This window comes from Lontra canadensis, unplaced genomic scaffold (assembly GCF_010015895.1).
Source record: "Lontra canadensis isolate GAN:19392208 unplaced genomic scaffold, GSC_riverotter_1.0 scaffold5, whole genome shotgun sequence".
In the NCBI taxonomy this organism is placed as follows: Eukaryota; Metazoa; Chordata; class Mammalia; order Carnivora; family Mustelidae; genus Lontra; species Lontra canadensis.
In genome coordinates, this window is record NW_022630999.1 from 8,244,590 (window position 1) to 8,266,122 (window position 21,533).

At 36.3% G+C, this 21,533-nt stretch overlaps 1 protein-coding gene across 1 annotated transcript in view; it reads left to right on the plus strand.

The window, feature by feature from the left end:
• The first annotated feature begins 2,211 nt into the window (after positions 1-2,211).
• The window catches only part of CCDC152 (coiled-coil domain containing 152), a 29,468-nt gene continuing 10,146 nt past the window's right edge, over positions 2,212-21,533 (plus strand). The window contains 7 exon segments of the mRNA XM_032851407.1: positions 2,212-2,397; positions 2,399-2,485; positions 2,487-2,618; positions 2,620-2,663; positions 4,692-4,785; positions 6,532-6,637; positions 12,311-12,379. Of these exon segments, the coding sequence (XP_032707298.1) occupies positions 2,212-2,397; positions 2,399-2,485; positions 2,487-2,618; positions 2,620-2,663; positions 4,692-4,785; positions 6,532-6,637; positions 12,311-12,379 (718 nt within the window).

Sequence of the window (21,533 nt, forward strand, 5' to 3'; positions counted from 1 at the left end):
ATCTTACTTGTCTTTCTCTCCATAGTGCCTAAACCCTCCATAGCTGGTACCTAGCAAGTACTTAAATATTTTTGAATAAAATAATGAAGGTGTTTGTAACAACAACAAAAAATCAATGTATCACTCATCTTAAGAACCTCCTATGAATTAATAAGTAGCCTCAGGTTTTGTTTTAGTTTGTTTTTTTACAATTGGGTAGGTTCATATGTTTATTTTCCAAATTGAGCCTTTTTTTTTTTAAATGGATTCAAACATTGCTTTCTTTATACTCTCTTTGTTAGTATGGCACAATAATGTAATTTATTCCTCTTAGGTTTTCCAGTCAGTTTCTGAGCAAATACTCAAAGAATCCTTTGTTTCTCAGTTGGATGATACTTGATGAGTAAAACTGTGAATACAACTGTGAAAGGCATTCCCTTTTTAAAAATGAAATCAGGGGAAGCTCATATAGTTTCTCATTGACAGACCTATTTTGGACTCACTAAACTGTAGGAAAAAGCTAGTATCTATAAACTAGAAGAGAAGCTTATGACTTATTTCAAACTAGAAAAATCAAGTTAAATTTTTCTGACTTCTAGTGTATTCATTTCTACTAACTCTGACTATGCTAGACACTATGGAGAAATATATATACATATATATGTAAAATAGTTTCTTCCCCCAAGGAGCTGACCAAACAGCAGGAAAGATAGCAATTCAGACAATCCTAATAAAAGCCACAATAAGGCCAGCATGGTCTAAAGTGTAATAGGAACACAGAGCAAGGAAAGGTCGGTCACAGCTGCTATGATCAGTGAATGCCTTATGGAAAAGGTAGCATTTTAGATGGGCCTTAAAGTGGGCTTGTTTCAAAAAGCATTATGATATGGGTTACATGGAACATTTAAATCTGCTAATTGGATAGAACCAACAATTGAAAAGGCCACTTTTAATATCTCTGTGTTGCTAATATCAAGGAAAGCTTACTAAGTAGTCAGAAGTTAAAAAAAAAATTAACATATATATAAACACATATATATGAATAGATAACATACATATAAAATATATATTTTGTGTGCAATTAAGGAGCTAAAAAAACCACGAGAAAATGACATTTTAAAAAACATTTTGATGAGCAATGTTTTATCATTAAGTTTTAAATCCTAAAATTTTAACTTTGTTATTTAGTCCACTGCTTTTATTTTAAAATTAAAAAGAAGGTGATTGCTAAGATGAATCAACCTTCCCAGATTACTAACTACAGAGAGAGGACTCCATCTCCCATTTCCTCCTTTGACCTAGTTCTCTTGCCACCATGCTATACTGCTTTTCAGATAATGAAGTATGGATTATCCTATTATAGTCTACATGTATCTGCTTGCCAAATTTTGGCTGTCATAGAAAATGAACTTAGTGAAAAATATCTCTCATTTCCTACTCAAAAAAAAAAAAAAAAAAAAGTAGATGGGTGGGGCACCTGGGTGGCCCAGATGGTTAAGCATCTGCCTTCAGCTCAGGTCATGATCTCAGTCCTGGGATGGAGCCCCCACATTGGGCTCCCCGCTCAGGGGAGCCTGCTTTTCCCTCTGCCATTCCCCCAGACTGTGCTCACTCGCTCTCTGTGAGATAAATAAATAAAATCTTTAAAAGGGGGGGGAGGGGCAAAGTTGGCAGTGGATACCATTTCAAACTGCTTTTTACCAAAATTTTTAGATTATACTAATTAATATTTTTGAATACTTACTTTATGCCAAGAACTGCATTAAGCTCTTTTAAAATGCATCCTTTTCTTTTAATTGCTGCAACAGCCCCATGAGGTAGGCATTATTATTTAATGTCTATTTTACGGATTGGAGGCAGGTATACTTAAAAACTGGCCCAGGATCACCCGGCTTATAAACAAGAGTTTGGGGCTGGAATCCACACAGGGTCTATGCCCCTAACCATTAAGTTACCAAGATAAAGCTTTGCAGGTGGGAGAGCAGATCCATTAGCCAACCTTGGACCGCATCTCCATCACCTAGCACAGTCTCTGGTACCTCATAAGACTATTTCGTTAAGTTTTCTCGAATAAATATAGCTTATTTATTGATTCAACATTGCTGACTAACTGATCAACTTAAAGCCAATGTGATTTATTCTTTGATGGGGAAATAATTATGGATCTGGCAGCCACTGGGTGTCGAGTCCTGTCCTAGAAACTAGAGGAAACATCTTAGCGGCACGCGCCAGATGCTTGAGGGGAGCAAGGGCCAAGAGGGTAAGCGAGGAGAGGAGGTGGAACGCGGTTGGAGGCGCAGGTGGGGCCGGGAGGAGCGCGGGCCTGTTGAGGCGGGAACGGACTTCCGGGGAGGGGACAGCGGTGCGGGGCGGACCTGCACGCGGAGGAAGAGGAGGCGGCGTGAGAAACCGGGGGGAACCTGTGAGCCGAGGCAAGTACGCTCCGGGCTATTTGTCGGTGGGTTCGAAATTCCCACGTTGCCCTCGGAAATTCTTTTCTTCAACCCCCTCAGAGTCTCCCAGCCCCTAGCAGGGTTTTGACCCAGCCACTCCCCGCGGCCCGGGCGTGCACAGCCCGCAGTCGAGCTGAGCTCCTCTGGCCCCCGGGACGCGGGTGGAGGGAGCGGCGCCCCGGGCTTTGCGACTGAGCGAATTCGTGGAGGGCAGCAGGGCGGGGAGAAGAGGTTCCGAGCCCGTCCTCTGGCAGGCGGAGCACAGGACCCTCAGAGCCCCGTGGGGGGAGGGGGACGGGGAGGCCCCACGCTGGTCGGCCCCACGCCGGTCGGCAGGGGGGTGGGGTGGAGGGCGGGGCAGAAAGTGGAGCTGTCACCCACCTGAGGGGATGTTTGACGCTGGGAGGCGGAGCTCACAAGTCAGTCTCTGCTTCTCACCAAAGGCTGTGACCGGCACGGAATCACCAGCTTGTCACCTAGTTTCAGGAGCAAGAAGGCCGCATCCACTGGAGACGCCTTAGTCAGGAAATTGGAGGGGGAGGGAGGGAGGCTCTGAAGACGCCTCGAAATGCACCCGGTGGCTTTTCAGCCCGTGACAAACACCCACGAGGGAAAGCGTGCAGTAACAGCCCACGGAATATGGGCGATGCTTTTATAAAGAAAAACACTCCCAAGAGTCGCATCAAAGCGAAGGAGTTGGGAGATAAGCTGAAACTAAAATGAGTTTAATTCAAGAGCTGGGATCTGAGACAGAACCGAAGTAAAAACCTTTATTTAAAATGTTAGGAACCAAAAAGAAAAAAAAGTTGGGAGGGAAATTTTTGCGTTAATTACTTCGAATTATCCTGTAGTTCTGTTAAAGAATAAGTTTATCTGGGGCGCCTGGGTGGCTCAGTGGGTTAAGCCTCTGCCTTCGGCTCAGGTCATGATCTCAGGGTCCTGGGATCGAGTCCCGCATCGGGCTCTCTGCTCCGCAGAGAACCCGCTTCCTCCTCTATCTCTCTCTCTGCCTGCTTGTGATCTCTCTCTGTGAAATAAATAAACTTTTTTTTTTTAAGATTTTATTTATCAAATAGTGATTTTTAAATTTTACCCCAAAAGGACCTTTGCTGGATTTATTATTGGATGCTATTACAATTATTCCTCTGCTTTAAAGATCAAGTTGTAGCTTCCGAAGGGATTTTGTAGTTTTACTTGAAAATGTGATGAAGGATAATAATTCAATAAACTGAAAATATATAGCTAAAATTCTCTCACTTAAAAACCACTAATAGTTGTTAATGACCTATAATATCAAAAAGAGAAAGGAAATGGGATTTCTTTGCGATGTAACAAATTTTAGAGCAACGCCTGTTCTGATGGACCTCATTTTAAAGAATATGACCCCTAAAATTACTGTAGGTAATTACTTTAGGAATTTACTTACCTTTTACTTTGGACTAGCTGCCGCTGCCACTTTCACACACCAAGCACTGGCACATGCTCTTTCCTCCGTCTAGAACGACTACATTTCAAATTTGTAGTTTCTCCTTCCAATTTGCTTGTGAAAAGCCTAAAGACAAGTGTTCCATACTTTTAGACTGTATTAATCCTGATTCTTCTAGACACTCTCCTCCCCCCAAATGTAAATGTTGGCAGTTTTGCAAAAGTCAGTTTCTTCATCCTGACTGGATGAGTTTACCTCTGGAATTCTGTCAAATTTCTTAAGATTGGTTCCATAGGATTAAAACCCATTCTTCACTTCAACAGTTAGCTGGTTATACCCAGAGGAATTTCGGGGACAGGAGCATACATAATTTGGTGTTACCAGGAAATACAGCAAAAAATATTTGTGGCATGATAGTTAACAAATATTTTAAATGTCTTAAAAAAAGAATACCTATATTTAAAAGTCGCACATCAGATTTAATAATACACCAGATTTTAAGTCCTGTCATACTGATGGCCAGATGAGTTGAACAGTGGCATAGTTTTTTGTGTAATAGGAACAAATAACTTCTACATATACACGTAACATTGCACTAGTTTTAGATTTGCTTAGAGAAAACTTGATTGGGAAAGTCAAGTGGAGAGGAGTGGGGAAGACTAAATGCATTTGACTGTTATTAATGAGTATAAGGAAAAATTTCTGAGTGCAATGGAGCTCAAGTAGGTGTTCCATGAGTGAAATACAGAAACTTCAGTATTTGAGTTATTATCATTATTATAATGCTTTAGCTTTTGTTTCATCTATTTTTCATCTTATTTACTCTTCACTAGTTTAGACATGAGTGAAAGCAGCGAAGAATGTGTGAAAAAGATTAGCAGTGTGAATCTTGACAAACTTATAGATGACTTCTCACAGATAGAAAAGGTATGTAAAGATATAAAACAGTTGTAGTATAAAAGGAAAAAGTGAAACAGATTTTGCCAGTGGAAGGAGTTGGGGAAAAAAGAAAAATGTACCAAAAAAGATAGTGGAAATATATTTTGCTAAGTCCTTTCTCTCTCATTTTTAAAATCCATATTTAAAATATAGTTGATCTTGAATCATTTATACTAATACATCAAAATGTTCCTGGGACAAGGAAGCAGTTGATATACTTTGGCTACAGTTAAAGGGGAAATATATACTTAAATGTTCAAAATGTCCATAAACCCAGGAATGTTTTAGTAAGAATTGAAATAGACTCAATCCTCAATGCATTACCATCATGACTAACTCTTTTTTTTTTTTTTTTTTTTTTTTTACTTTTTCCTAATCTGGTCCTTTTTCCTTCTCTTTTGCCTAAAAATGGATCCATCTGAGGGACGCCTGGGGACTCAGTGGGTTGGGCCTCGGCCTTTGGCTCAGGTCATGATCTCAGGTTCCTGGGATGGAGCCCACATGGGGCTCCCTGCTCATCAGGGAGCCTGCTTCCTCCTCTCTCTCTGTCTGCCTCTCTGCCTACTTGTGATCTCTGCCAAATAAATAAAATCTTAAAAAAAAAAAAAGATGTAGGTAGATAAGTGAAAGATTTGAGGAGTGAGTTTGTGAAGCAAAGGTGGGAAGAGGAATAATACCTACCTCTATTTTCTCTCCTATCATTCTTCTCTGTTCTTTCTATTCCTCTGCACAGTGTTGTATGACCATAATAAAATATATAATCATGATGATGGGTATTTTGAGGTAACATTAGGAACTTTTTTAAAATGATAAACTTGAGTTTTCTTAACCAAGTGACTCTTACCAAAATAAGAGAGAATAGAGAAAGAAATAAGAGGCATTGTTGGTGCAGAGGAATTGATGCAAAGTTTTTAGAGATTATTCAGAAATATCTATCCTATCCTTAAATATTTTAAATCAGAAATATCGATTTCTTCATGTGAATGGTATTGTGATTGTATTAAGAATTTTATCTCAGAGATACCAGTAGATGATGAGATTTATGGATGAAATAATTTAATGTCAGGGAGTTGCTTTGAGATAAACTGAGAAGCAGAGAGAATAGGAAAGTGGGTAGAGATATAGATGATAAAATGAATTGATGATTTTTGAGGCTGTTCCAAGGGTATACGGCAGCTATTACATGATGCATAAAGATACCAAAAGGATGTTTATTCATTGTTTATAGTAGCAAAAAAAAGTGGAAATAACACAAATTACAGTATACTCCTAAACGAAACTCAATGAAGCTCTTAAAAAGAATGAAGTAGACCTTTATGTGCTTATATGACATCCTCTTCAAGATAACTGTTCTAAGTGGAACACCCAGGTGCAGAATAGAGTATAATATGATCCTTTCCTAGAGTTGTATAGTCATAAAGTATTTCGGAAATATATGTAAGGAATTGTTAACCAGAGGACTGTGGATTAAATAATTGGAAATAAGGGGATTCAAGTCAAGTCCTGTTGGTTTTCATAACTCTTTATAACTGTTAGTCTGTTTTAATTTTTTCCCATATTACTTTTAAAATTAAAAATAAGGAAGTTGACTTGCAGAAAATATATGCCAGACTTAATTATTAGACTTTTAGGTATTAAATGGTTTGTATTTTCATTAGTCTTCATGTCATTAGGTTAAAAAAAAAATTAAAATAGCAGCATTGCTCTGGTAATAATATGTTATTTCTTCTACAGAAAATGATAGAAACCAGTGGAAAGAATAATATACTGGATATACAGTTGGAAAAAACTAACTATTTGTTAAAAGTAATGCAAACAAAAGAGGTCTCAATTAAAGAAGGTTAGTTCTTTGCTGCCTAAAGAAATGCTAATTCTAATGAGAGTACTTTTTTGGAAAACAGTGATTAATATTATACCATATATTTGTAAAATATTTTAAATTTACATAGAGTTTTCTGGGCTATCATTTCATTTTATCCTTACTGTAGCTCTGATGGATAGGATTGGTATTACCCAAGCCACCTCAGTAATGAAGAAACACCGAATGAAAGAGGTTAATCTATCTGAGGCCACAAAACTAAGAAATGGCAAATCCAAGGCTCAAAACCCAGGATAAAAATAACGGTTGAATTCCTGCCTCACAATTACACCAAAAGAAACTTCAGATGGGTCAAAAATTTTAGGGCCCAAAATGAGCTGTTCTAGTCCAAAGCTCTCCCTTTACTTCTGGGACAGCCAGGCCACATGTACCTCCAAGCTTCCAGCAGCCAACTACCCTCCCTGCCGTGGCCCTGCTCTTGGTCTATCCTTCTTTGCCCACCTCCTGGCCTGCCAGGAGCCTGAGAGCCTGGGTTCTCTGCAGGACAAGGTGCTGCTCTTTGAGAATGTCGCCTTGCTTTGAGGCACGGTGGTCTGGGACTACACACAGATAAACGAGTTTTAGCTGCACCAGGAGCCCTAAGGCCTGGTAGTGCTTAGCTTCCCTGTGCAACCAGTTCAGGACATCTGGAGAAGTCAAGAGAGCCTGAATTCCCTCAATTTCATCTGGTTGCACAGTTCATACCTGCAAAGGTTATCAAAAACAAGAAAACTCTGAGAAATTATCACACCCAAGAGGACCCAAACAGACATGATGAATTTACGTCCTGTGGCACCATGAATGGGATTCTGGAATAGAAAAAGAACATAAGGTAAAAATTGAGAAAGCCTGAATAAAACATAGATTTTACTTAATGTATCAACATTGGTTCATCAATTATTTAAAAACATGCCATACTAATGTCAGATGTTTATAGGAGAAACTGGGCATAGGATATTTGGCAATTCTCTATAATACCTTCCTGATTTTTCAGGATATATATTTAGTAGAAAACCATACTAAAAAAAGTGGGGGGAAAATGAAACCACAGGAAAAAAAAAATAGAAGAGAATATGGGTTTTTGTGGGGCTTTTGTGTTTGTTTTTTTAGTGCAGAGAAGGCTTCTCCAAATGTGACAGTCATCTGATTAAATAAATTATAGCACATTTATTTGAAACACTAAGCAGCTGATAAGAATAAAGTAGCTCCATATGATATAGAATAATCTCTAAGATACAGTAAAACAACAGTGTTCACCACAGCATGCTATCATTTTTATAAAAATATCTTTGTACACACAAAACATCCTCTGCCTTACACATCTGTGTATCTCTAGAAAGGTAAGCAGCAGCACCCTGGCACCCTGGTAACAGTGCTTGCTTTGGGGGAAGGGAGACTGATTAGCCTGGGGCCAGAGATTGGAGAGAGAATCATTTTTCACTATATTCTGTGTTTCGTGTGTATTTATTATTTGAAAAAAATAAATACCTTTTAAAAATCCAGTTCTACTTATTCTCAATCTGATGGCCTTTTCACTGGATAATACACAGAAGTAAAAGAACTAGTGGGAATAACAGCTTACAGAGCCAAGTGTGTACTAGTTCACTTAGAAAAAACTACATATATGATTAGATTTCAACAATAAAGAACGAGACCATCATATTGTATTTTCTGCATTTGATACCAGATAAAGAATTTCTGCCAGTTCAAGATGATAATTAGTATTGAGAGCCGAGTGCTAAAAAAAACCTTTTCATACATAATTGTATTCAACATTTCTAAGTGCTTTGTGAAATAGGTAATATTCAAATTGCTAGTTAATGGTTGAGCCTAAATTTGAGCTCAAAATAAACATGTATTTATTAAATTATACAATAGTATAATTAAGAACTAGCTTGATATTCTGAATGTTAATTTTTAAGAATAGGACAGTATTCATTATAAAATCCAACAGAAATGATGTGGGTAAATATTTGCAAAAAAAAAAAAGTTTGTTAAAAATGTTTGTTAAATGTTTGTTAAAAGCCATTATTCTAAAATAACGAAATGGTGGGGTGCCTTGGTGGCTCAGTGGGTTAAAGTCTCTGCTTTCAGCTCAGGTCATGGTCGCGGGGTCCTGGGATGAGCCCCGCATCGGGCTCTCTGCTCAGCAGGGAGCCTGCTTCTCCCTCTCTCTCTGCCTGCCTCTCTGCCTACTTGTGATCTCTGTCTGTCAAATAAATAAATAAAATCTTTTAAAAAATAAAATAAAAATAACGAATGGTATTTTACCTTATAAACAGTTTTTATTGAACCAATTTTCTTTGGGGGGAAAAAGTGTCAAGAGAGCCACCTTGTGCTCATATTTTGAAATACACATTTAAAAAACTCAGTTTCAGTTCCAGGGTTCTGTTTCCAATTTACTGATTATAGTTGGCCTTTGAAAAACACAGGTTTGAACTACATGAATCTACTTATATGCACATGCTTTTTCATAAATACAGTGCAATACTGTAAAGGTATTTTCCTTGTGATTTTTCTGATGATTTTCTTTTCCCTAGCTTACTTTATTGTAAGAATATAGGCTATAATACATAGCATAAAATCTATTAACACATATTTTGTGTTATCAGTAAGGATTTAGTCAATAGTTGGCTATTAGTAAAGATTCCAAACTTTATTTTTTTAAGATTTTATGTATTTATTTACGAGAGACTGAGAAAGAGAGGCAGAGGGAGAAGCAGACTCCATGCAGAGCGAGAAGCCCAATGGGGGACTTGAGTCCCAAGACCGTGGGATCATTACCTGAAATGAAGGAATATATGCCCAACTGACTGAGCCACCCAGGTGCCCCAAACTTTTTTTTTTTAAGTAAACTCTACATCCAAAGTGGGACTTGAACTCACAACCGTGAGATCAAGAGTCACATGCTCTAAAAACTGAGACAGCCAGGTGCCCCAATAGTTAAGTTTTAGAAGAGTCAAAAGTTGCACTCAGATTTTCAACTGCACAAGAGTCAGCTTCTCTAAGCCCCATGTTACTCAAGGGTCAACTGTACTGAGATAGCATCAGCCACCGTATTTCATGAATTGCTGGACTATTTCCTCTAGAAGGCAAAAAGAGAAATGATGGCAGAATCTATGCCTCCTTAATTTTTTTTTAAGATACTAAGTAATCACTACATTTATGGTGGGGCTCACAACTTAGAACTCTGAGACCAAGAGTCACATGCTTCACTGACTGAGCCAGCCAGGCACCCCCTTAATTTTCTAATCGTAGCAGCTAACATAGCAACATATGAGTAGGCTATGTCAAATGTGAATTAACCATCATTCTGTTACTAGGGAATACCAAAAGAGGGGAAAAAAGAGGGGGGGATGGTGGGAACTTTGGGTGGTGGTGATGGTAAAGGGGATGCATGGAGGAGTGAAAAACCACAATAGTAGAACCTTATATGTGCATAAAGATTTTAACTCTACAAAACACTTTCATTAGTTGAAAAAAGTACATAGAGACTCAGTGCAGACCTCTAACTGAAAGGCGAAGTTTTTCATTCTCACCTCACGGTAGTGGTTCTTTCCTTCAGTCAATAAATAAAAATACCATTGAACACCTATGAAATAGTCACCATGTTAGATGACAGAAATATCAGAGTTAATAAGAAATGATCTTTACCTGAAAGAGTTCACTGTCTAGTGAGAGAAGCCACAAACAACTAAAATGAAATGAGCAAAGGAAAGGAGGTATATACAAATTCCTGAGAGACAGAGGAGAGAAAAATAACAGTGTTGAATGTTTGTGAATAAATTCAGAAAGTATTGTTTTCTTATTTGGTTGTCAGAACCATCATATATATGAGACTAGTTTTATATGTGAGGGAGGAAGGGTATTATCCATAGTTTGATCTTTACATTCTCTATCTGTAAAATAAAACAGGTTAAGTAGATTGTCCAGGGTGTCATAGCTAGAGAGTGAAAAAGAGGAAACTATTCTTGTCCCTCAGACTCCCAAGTTTCGTGGTTTCATCAACATCCTATAATTCCTAAGGAAGTAGTGAAAAGCAAATTAACAGCAGGATTTGAAATGGGGAAAACCTATGTTCAAGTCCATCCCTTCCATTTACTAACTCTGGAATCCTGGGCAAGTAACCGAACTTCTATGGGTGACTGCCCCTCTCTTTATAAAATCAGGCTAATAATACCAACCTCTCAGAAGCATTTTGAAAACTAATTGGGGTAATGTTTATAATGTACTTAGTGTAATGCCTGGCAGAGTGAACGTTCAATAATTGATATTATTTTTATACTAGATAACTTTTTATTATTAGATACAAATACATTATTTAATATTTTATTATTAGATACAAATACATTATTTAATATTTAACTATCAAAACAGATGCCCAGCTAGAACGTCAGTGAGCATGTCATATGGGTGCATACTGGCTGAATGTCCATCTTGGGCCTCTAAAACTGAGTGAAAGAGAATAAGGCTCAATATTTATTAGCTGTTAAGCCAAGTACATTCAGTTGAAATTGTCCTGCTTTAAAAAAAAAATTGTACTTCAACTTTACAAGTTTTAAGATTTTAAAGATATTAATTTACTCTTTTGTGAACTTTGCATCACTATGTATTTAGCTAGTGTAATTGTAAACTTAAACTAGCGCAACCTGCGCTCCCGAAGCTTCAGCAAAAATTCAGTAGGAATCACTATCAGAAAGAATCTTTCTCTGATTCTGTTCCTGCCCTCTTTCCAGGGCCTCCAACCAGTTCATATTTTCAGCCCTCTTCTAGAGTGCTCCTGGGCTGGTCTTCTTTGTGATAGTAAAGTAGTTAAGTTCTAGTCTTTACTGCCTGACTGCTGGGGTTCAAGTTGTAGCTCTACCACTTACTAGTTATAAGTGTGACCTTGGGCAATTTACTAAACTTCTGCGTGTCCATTTCCTCAGAGGTAAAATGAAACAAATATTAGGACCTACTGCTCAGGGTTAGGAGGGCTAACTTATTCAATATTTGCAAAGCACTTAGAATAGCAATATAATGTTATTTTCAGGCCAGAGCTTTACCACCCTTTTCTTGCTTCAGTTTACTATAATATTGACTGTCTATCAATCAGTCACCCAGCAAATATTTATGGAGTGTCTGCTATGGACCACAGCTACTCTAAATACTAGGAAGAAATGTGAACAGAACAGAAAATAGTCCCTGATATCCTGGGGCTTACAGCCAAGTGGACTGCTTGACTTACAGAAGTTTCCATCTCTGTTGCTACCCACTAAAGGTTTATCTATTGCTAGTTACAACCAAGAGTATATTGAAAACTTATATTCACATGACAGGGTGTAAAAGCTTTCGGTGTAAAAGCTTTCAGTGTAGGCCCCAGACATGTCCAAGTATACCTTCCTTCTAGGGCAAATATTTCTAAAGCATATGGAGTGGGGGATCCCTCCTATGCTGAATTTATTGTAGGTAGAAAACTCATGACCAAATCCCAGGATGCACTTGACTTAAAGGGTGATTAAAAAGTACTTATTAAATTATCTTTAAATTATCGACTTTGAGATTGCTAGTTGCCTTAAGATCTCGTAATTGTCAATTAAGTATTTTAAGCCTTTCAACTTTGAGACAGTAGTTCTAAAATAAAAACAATTTTCAAATATGTCTTTCATATTTTAGAATGTGCTACTCTTCATAATATGATAAAAGGGCTACAACAGACCATTAAATCTCAACATGATTTGAGAGGTAAGTTAGAAAAAATTCTCTAAAAATAAGTTATATTTGAGTAGCTTTAAAAATAGTTTTTACATCAATGACCGTAAGTTTCTTCTAATCTGGTTTTGTTAAATTCATCAGCTAATGACAAGATTCCTCACCAGCAAATCATACTTTCCTAAATTATTATGAAATAAATACTACCCTGAGCAGGACAATTCAGTCTGATTCTGACAGGGACATCAAGGGGGATGTTTTATAATTGGTCATAATAATTCTCTCTTATTTTCAAAAGTTTAGGAATATATTTATTCTTGGGGGTACTCTTGGTCTTTAAAGACCTTGTGTTCAGTTTTGAAGGGTAGTTACTTACTAGTAGTTACATGATGAATATACTACTCAAACTGCATGATAGTTTGCTACTGAATTTTCATCATAAATGAGGCTATGTTTGTGTAAATGAAGCCAACATCTCCGCTTACCTTATTTTTGCTGGTCATGCTAACCCAATGTGCTTGTTCATTGACAAAATGCGCAAAGCAAACAAGTGTTTTGTCCTGTTCTGATCTAACTACAATGCATTGTTTATGAGATTTTCTTCTACTGTGTTGATTAGATGAAACTGCCTTCAGAGTCCCTCCCAATATAAAACTCACATCAAACAAGAATTTTTCATTTTAGTCCTCTTTTTTTACCAGAAAGTACTTTACATATAGAGGTGAAACATAATAATCTTACACATCATTTATTTGCTTTGGCATGTTATTCCTTATTTTTTGAATGTTCTAATTGAGATTTATCTTTAAGAATTACTATTAGTTCTTACTCCCCCCCCACCATTGTTTTACCTTAAAATATTTCCTCAAGGGTTGATGGAACAAATATAAAAAATTGTATTAAAAGACTTGACGTTTACACTGTCAAAACAGCATCTGCAGTACAGAAAGGATTCATTTTCCTATCGATATACCACTAAAAGCTGTTGTGGAGATCAGGAAAGGTAATAGATGGGGAACAACACCATCTCCAATGCCTGTTCTTTTGGCTGAGTCCCGCAGACTTCTGATCCCCTGAGGTCCCACAGATTTTCACTTTTTGGCTCTAGCAATCTGCTCACTTTTTTCAGCATTTGAATCCATCCCACACCTAGTTTGGGTTTTAATTTTCCCATCTCAATGCTGAGGTTCAAAACAACTTTTCCCTTCTCTGTGACTAAATATACCTAACTGCATTTTAGAAGTTGTGAATGTTCATAATCCTTACAGTCCTCTTATTCTAGGATTCAAATGGTATTTAACTTTTTCCAGGATTTTGTTCAAATAAAACATCTACCAGAAAGTAAAGTTACTTTGAAGCCCCAGAAAGTTAATGTTTTATATATTCATTACTGAATTACAATTATTTTTGTAAAAAATATATCAAATATTGATCAATGGTCAAGGATACAATCTTTTCACAGGTATAACATCCTCTCTTTGAAGTAATGTGTGTTTGGAGTTTAAAGCATGGACATGTGTCCTTAGAGTATGATTCATCACAATATATCAAATGATAGGGATTTTTCCTACATTATATTACTGTATATTATATTATATGCTAGTTTAGGAGAACCTCAGTAATTCATTGTATGAAAGATAGTGTCATTCTGCCATCTAGCTTATGGTTAGTTACTACCAGGGCAAAGAAAACAAGATTCAGAGATTTTTGTTCATTAGAAGAGAATTCAGAAATTTAAGAATTCAAACACATGGGGGTACCTGGGTGGCTCAGTTGTTTAAGTGTCTACCTTTGGCTTAGGTCATGATGCCAGGGTCCTGGAATGGAGCCTGGCATCAGGCTCCCTGCTCAGCAGGAAGCCTATTTCTCCCTCTCCCACTCGCCCTGCTTGTGTTCCTTCTCTAGCTGTGTCTTTCTCTGTCAAATAAATAAATAAAATTCTTAAAAAAAAAAAAAAAAAAGAATTCAAACACATGGGCAGGGTGTTGTGGAGAAAAGAAACACAAGAAATCAGCTGTAAATACAGAGCTTCGCTAAAATCAGTGGAATTCAAGCTTACTTTTGCCAATTATCTCTAGATAATTTCTTGCAATTTAATATTGCTTTCTTTTTTCTTGTCTGAACTAAACCTGAATAACTTGGATGTATTTAGGCCCATACTTATCAACGTAGGTTTCCAGAAAGACATTGATTTTTTATAGTAAAGTTGTATTATACATAACAATCAATCATAGTAAGCAAAATGATTAATCAAAATTGATCACTGATCAGAATGTTTTTAAAAGGACAATAGCACATGGTTGAGTGCTATTCTATGAAAGAATAATCTGAGAAAGTAAGCTAATCAATGATTAGTTTTCCCCTAAAGGAAAAAGTATTGCTCGAATTAAAAGTAGTTTGAAAAATATAGAAATACTTCTTTCAACACAAAATTTAACATGTTAGCTTCTATTATATCCTTGGAAAAATGCTACATTTATATAAGTACATTCTATGTGGGGAAATGATCTGCTGTGAGTATATATTTCAGAACCTTCATTATTTAAAAATTGCCTCCTTCCAAAAGAGATTTGCTAAAGGCACATTAAAAGAAACCTAAGCACAAAACCCAGAGTCCAAGAGCATAAAATGAATTTTTGCCTAGGCCAGAGAATATCAGGACCAGGCGGACTCTACAATGATGCAAAATACTATTTGAATTTACAGATACTCCAGCCAGAGCAGCAAGAGCCTTACACCTCAGGGAGGTAGCCAGAGTGGGAATCCGTGTTTGAAAATCTAACCTAGACTCTGGTAGGGTGATGAAAACACAAGAGTGCCAGTGATAATCTGTGTTTGTACTACAAATGAAAGGCAACATAGAGCCAACTGAAGTGTAATATAATAAGGAAGTTAGCTATTTCTTCAGTAGATGGCTTTAGTTCACAGATAAGTTCTGTGGTTCTATTTAGCATAATTATAAATGTGCCTAAGTCAGATAATATGCAAGTAGTTTAACATTTAGATGGGTTAATCAGTTTTTCTGGCAGAGGGAAGATTTCTTGTTAAAATGTCAGTTTTCCTCAAGTTAATATATACATTTAATTCCATTTTAATTAAAATTCTAAACTGGCAATGGGGGAGATTTTATAAAATAATCCTCAAGCTCATTTGACAGAAGAAACAAATAAGAAAACTGAAAAATAAGAAGAATGTGGAAGAGGGGGAGTTTTGTTACCAGGTAACAACATGCTTTGAAACTGCTGAAATGAAATCAATATGGTATTGGCATGGAAATTGAAAACTACATCCCCAGAAAGAATAGAGAACTAGATTCTAGAAACAGGCCTGAATATTTGTTAATGTAATATATGACATAAGAAATAAAATTTCAATTTGTTGGGAAAAGAATGGCATTTTAACATGGTGCTAGCACAACTAGCTTTCATCTGGAAGAAAAGAAAGTTGGACTCTTTCCCACCACATTAAAAATAAATTCCAGATGGATAAAGCTGCAGTGTAAAAAAGAACAATAAAAACGTAAAAGAAAATTCAGGATATAACTTTGCTGTATGCAGGATACAATCTAGAGCTGTGGGGTGTCTTCTTAATCAATCCAGAAACCTCAGATACTACGTGAAGAAGAACAAAAGTATAAACAACAGAGGCACCTGGGTGGTACAGTCAGTAAAGCCTCCAATTCTTGGTTTTAGTTCAGGTCATGATCTCAGGGTCTTGAGATCAAGCCCCCCATCAGGATCTGCACTCAGTGTGGAATATGTTTGAGTTTCTCTTGACCTCTCCCTCTGTCCCTCCCCTCTACTCTTCTCTCTTTCTAAAATAAATCTTTTTAAAAAAAAAAAAGTAAGAACAAAAACAATAAAACAACTTTACATGTTATTTTGTCACAGAAAAGTAAAAAGAAAGTAATTTATTTGAAAAACAATGTTTTCAAATAAAAATGTTTCCAAATATTAAACAATATATTCTCAAATAAAAATTTTAAAAACTGCATTGGTATTTGAAAACATACTGTTTTTGAAAATATTTGAAAATTATGAAAATTATGAAAATTATTGAAAAATATCAAATTTTTCAAAAAGTATTTGAAAATATTTGAAAAAAGCATGTTTTCAAATATCAATGCAGTTTTAAAATTTTTTAAATTCAATTTAGATAACATAAACTGTATTAGTTTCAGGGGTAGAATTTAGTGATTCATTGGTTGCATATAACACCTAGTGCTCATCACATCCTGTACCCTCCTTAATGCCCATCACCCAGTTACCCCATCCTTCCAACCACCTCCCCTCCAGCAACCCTCAGTTTCCTTCAGTTGAGAGTCTCTTATGGTTTGCCTCCTTCTCTGTTTTCATCTTATTTTATTTTTCCTTTTATTGCCCTATGTAATTTATATCTACATTATACAACGTGTTCTACAAATTGACCAGCAGGGATAAATAGAATTTTTAAATGGGTAAAATATATGAATAAAATTATGGAAATTGGGATGCGTGGGTGGCTCAGTCATTAAGTATCTGCCTTCAGCTCCGATAGTAATCCCAGAGTCCTGGGATCAAGACCCCCATAAGGCTGCCTGCTTGGCGGGAAGCCTGCTTCTCCCTCTCCCACTCCACCTGCTTGTTTTCCTTCTCTCACTGCATCTCTCTCTGTCAAATAAAATCTTTAAAAATATATATAGAAATGTGTATATGTATGCATATGTATGATCCAGAGGTTAAGTGCAAGGGGAAAAACTGGTAAGGAAACACAATTACACCAGGGCTGTGGAAGTGGGAGAAAGGAGGAGGAAAAAAAGAGGGAGAAGAAGGCAGAAAGAAAATGAAAGAAAGAGAAGGGAAGAGTGTCCTAAAAGAAACTCAGCATGTATGATAGATCCTATTTATACAAAATCATAAAAATGTATGTAGATATATGCATAGAGAAATTGCAGACTTGAAGGAATGTCCATTTTTAGGAAATAATTTTTTGCAAAGTAATATATATAATACAATTTTATATTGGTAAACAAAACCAGTACAAATGTATGATATGTTTATAAATACATTAGCTGAGAGAAAAGCTTTGAAAAAATACAGATAAGGCTGCTAATATTGATAACTTCGGTGAAGTAAGTGGTCAGGGAAGGTGTGTAGAGATGACTAGCTTCCCTTTACAGATACTTCACTTACTAAGAGAAGCAAGTAAACTTTTATAAATTAGAAAACATCAAATACATTTTCTTTCATCTTTCAGTAATGGATGATTCAACATTTCCAATAGATACATAGGTATCAGTTGCCTAGTTAGCACAATGTTTTTTAGGCAGCGTCCAGCCCTTAATTACTGTGACAAAACAAAACAAATTTTAAAAATCTTAAACTTGAAAATCATATAAAACTGAATAACAGAAAGTAAAACTCCTGTGTTATTATAGAGATCAAAATCCTCTAAAATCTCCAGTTTTCCTAGTTCTAAAATACATACATTCTACTAACAAGACACATTTCACCACTATCAGGTTACAAGACTATTGTGTCCCCATGGTTTGACAATCCAACTGGAGTGGGAGTGGGTACATGTGGTGATGAGCACTGTGTGTTATATGCAACTAATGAATAGTTGAACACTACATCGAAAACTAATGATGTACTATATGCTGGCTAATTGATCATAATAATAAAAGAATAAATAAATAAGAAATAAGTAATAAAGGAATGAGAATGGGGAGGGGGAAATATATCTGAAGTCATTTGTTCTAAAGGCAGTAGTGTAAAGTAAGTATTTTAGTTGAAAATACTTTCAGATTATTGGTGCTCTTCATTCAAGGAAACATCAGTTATCCAACAAAATTTTTATAAAACTGAAGCTACCATCAAGATTAAGCTCTTCAGGGATGCCTGGGTGGCTCAATTCGTTAAGCGGCTGCCTTTGGCTCAGGTCATGATCCCAGCGTCCTGGAATCGAGTCCCACATCGGGCTCCTTGCTCAGCAGGGAGCCTGCTTCTCCCTCTGCCTCTGCCTGCCACTCTGTCTGCCTATGCTCACTCGCTCTCCCTCTCTCTCTCTGACCAATAAATAAATAAAATCTTAAAAAAAAAGATTTAGCTCTTCATTTTTAAATATGACCCTTTAATAGATAACTATCCCATCTGTCTGATCACAGCCTTTAAAAGCAAATTGATTTTAGATTTTTATTGTCATTGTAATGTTGTGATTTAATGGATATTCATGTTACTCATCATCTTCCCCTGTAAACATAGTTCTGGGGTTTCCCCTTCTGCCCCAAAATACTTCTATTCTCCCATTACCAGGACTCCAGACTTTGCAGTTACTGTTTATTCTCTCTCTCCAACAATATCAATTTTATCCACAAAACACATATTCATAACCTCTTACCCATGCTTATGCAATAGTTTCATATGTGGACTCCATTTCTAAGGTCTCCTCTCAACATTATACTGCAAGACAAAACTTTCTAAAGCATTCAGATGATGTAAAAAATCCTTAATGATTTGTTACTGCTGTGACTAGTTTTTGATAATATTAAGACTGTAGGAAGAAAGTGTAATTGGATATTGAGTGAGACTTGTCCTGTTAACGTGAAATTGGTAACTAGGGCCCAAGATTTAAAAAAAAAAAAATTAAGCTAAATATTTCCGCATTCTAAAGAGAGCTGCTAATATGTTATCAAAATTTAGGGTGATTAAGGAGGGCACATGATGTCATGAGACCATCAAGAACTGACGAATTGTTGAACACTACATCTGAAAATAATGATGTGCTGTGTGTAGGCTAATTGAATTTAAATTTAAAAAAAAAAGTTAGGGTGAACCCAGGCTCTCTATTATATTAGCCAAAATAAAGGGCAAAAAACCCCATACAATTTAAAGAGACAGAGCAAGTGTCTGTCATGAAGTCACATGTCATGGAGACATGGCAGAGATGTTGGAATTACCGGACTAGAATTTTAAAACAACTATAATTGATATGCTAAGGATTGTAATGGATCAAGTAGCATGCAATAAAATACTGGCAATACAAGTAAGAGAGATGGAAATCCTAAGAAAGAAACAAAAAGGAATGCTAGAGACTAGAAACACTGTAACAGAAATGAAGAATGGTTCAGTAGGCTTATTACTACAACAAAGTGGAATTCATCTCAAGTATGCAAGACTGGCTTAACATCGAAAAATCCATTAATTTAATCCAGAACACCAACAGACTGAAAAGACGATCATATTAGTAGACGCAGAAAAACTATTTGACAAAATCTAACACCCATTCATGCTTAATAAATAAATAAATAAATAAACTCTGTAAACTAGGAATAGAGGGAATGTACTCAACTTGATTAAAAAATCTATAGAAGTCTACAGCTAACACCATACTTAGTGCTGAGAAATTTGAGGCTTCCTACTAAGATCAGGAATAAGGCAAAGAGCCTATCTCACCACTCCTTTTCAACATTGAACTAGAAATTCTAGTTAATGCAATAAGACAAGAAAAGGAAATAAAATGTATACAGATTGGGAAGGAAGAAATAAAACTGTCTTTGTTCAGAGATGACAATATCATCTATGTAGAAAATCCAAAAGATATGAAAAAAGGAACTAATAACCAATTATGGCAAGGTTGCAATATACAAGGTTCATATATAAAAGTCCATTGCTTTCTTATATACCAGCAGTGAATAAGTGAATTTGAAATTAAAACCACAATACTATTTACATTGACAGCCCCAAAATGAAATATTTAGGTATACATATAACAAAATATGCACAAGATCTATATAAGGAAAACTATAAAACTCTGAAGCAAATAAAAAAAGAACTAAATAAATGGAGAAATAGTCAATGTTCACGGATAGGAAGACTCAATATTGTCAAGATGTCAGTTTTTCCCAACTTGATCTATAAATTCGGTGTGATCCCAATCAAAATTCTGGCAAGTTATTTGTGGATATCAACAAACTGATTCTAAATAATACAGAACTGGAATTATTGTTACCCAGATCTAGTGTCTGATTCAGCCTTGTCGTTGGTCCTAGTTAATCACTGAACTCAAGCTCTGGTCTCTATTTCACAATGGTTTTGAATTAGTCTTGATGCCATGCCTACTCCTGGCCTAATTTTAGCTTTGAGCACCATTTATGTCTGGCTTAGGTGCAGATCCTGGCTCTGTTTTGAACGCTTATCACACACACTATATCAGAATGGGCTTTTTGCTGGTCTAAGTATATCGGCTTTTCCTTAAAACACCTATTAGTTAACAAGAATGAGTATAGGAAACTGTCAGGCTCTGCTCCTTCATCATCCTGTGTCAGGAGAGGGCTTTTGGTTATATATAAAAAGCTGTCCACTATGATAGGTCTGAAACAATAGGGCAAATTAAAGATGCAAAACCATATTTTAATACATTTCATTTTTTAATTTAAGTTTTACATGAATAGACATTAAGTAAATATAACTATGCTCTCAATGTTGCTGTAGGATAAAACTCTCCTCCCTTTTTAGCTTAGATATCTAGCTTAGAATATCACTTATCATCTCTTTTGGGAGTGGTTTTATTTCCCTTACCCATTCTGTAATACCAATTAGACTAATCCTCAAATATGGATCAATCCAATCATACATTACAGACCCATATTAATTATGAATCTCAGTTTCAATTATACCCTTCATTTATCCTGGCTTTTCAAACTTTTCACTCTTTGAACCCCCAACTTTAAATCTGTTTCTCTTTCAACTAATTTTACTTTCTATTTCACAGAAAAAAAAAAAAGAAAGCTGTCAGACATAAACTACCTCATCCTTTTGTATAGATTTTTATTTATTTGAGAGCGAGAGAGAGAGAACACGAACTGGCGGAGGAACAGCAGGAGAAGCAGACTCCCTACTGAGCAGGGAGCCCAGATGATTCCTGAGCCATCCAGGGATTCCAGGATCATGACCTGAGCTAAAGGCAGCTGCTTAATGACTGAGCCCCTCAAGTACCCCATAAACTACCTCATTCTTACCATCTACTACCTCTTCTTTCCACCACACCCTTCCCAAATATATATATATATACCTGGACATATCCTTACTATCTTCCTTCTTCACTTAAAAAAAAAAAAAGAAAGAAAATCCTTCTCCCCATCCAAAGTTAACTCTTCCACTTGGGTTTAACTCTTGTCTCTCTTCTGGGGTATTGTATCGTCAATTGT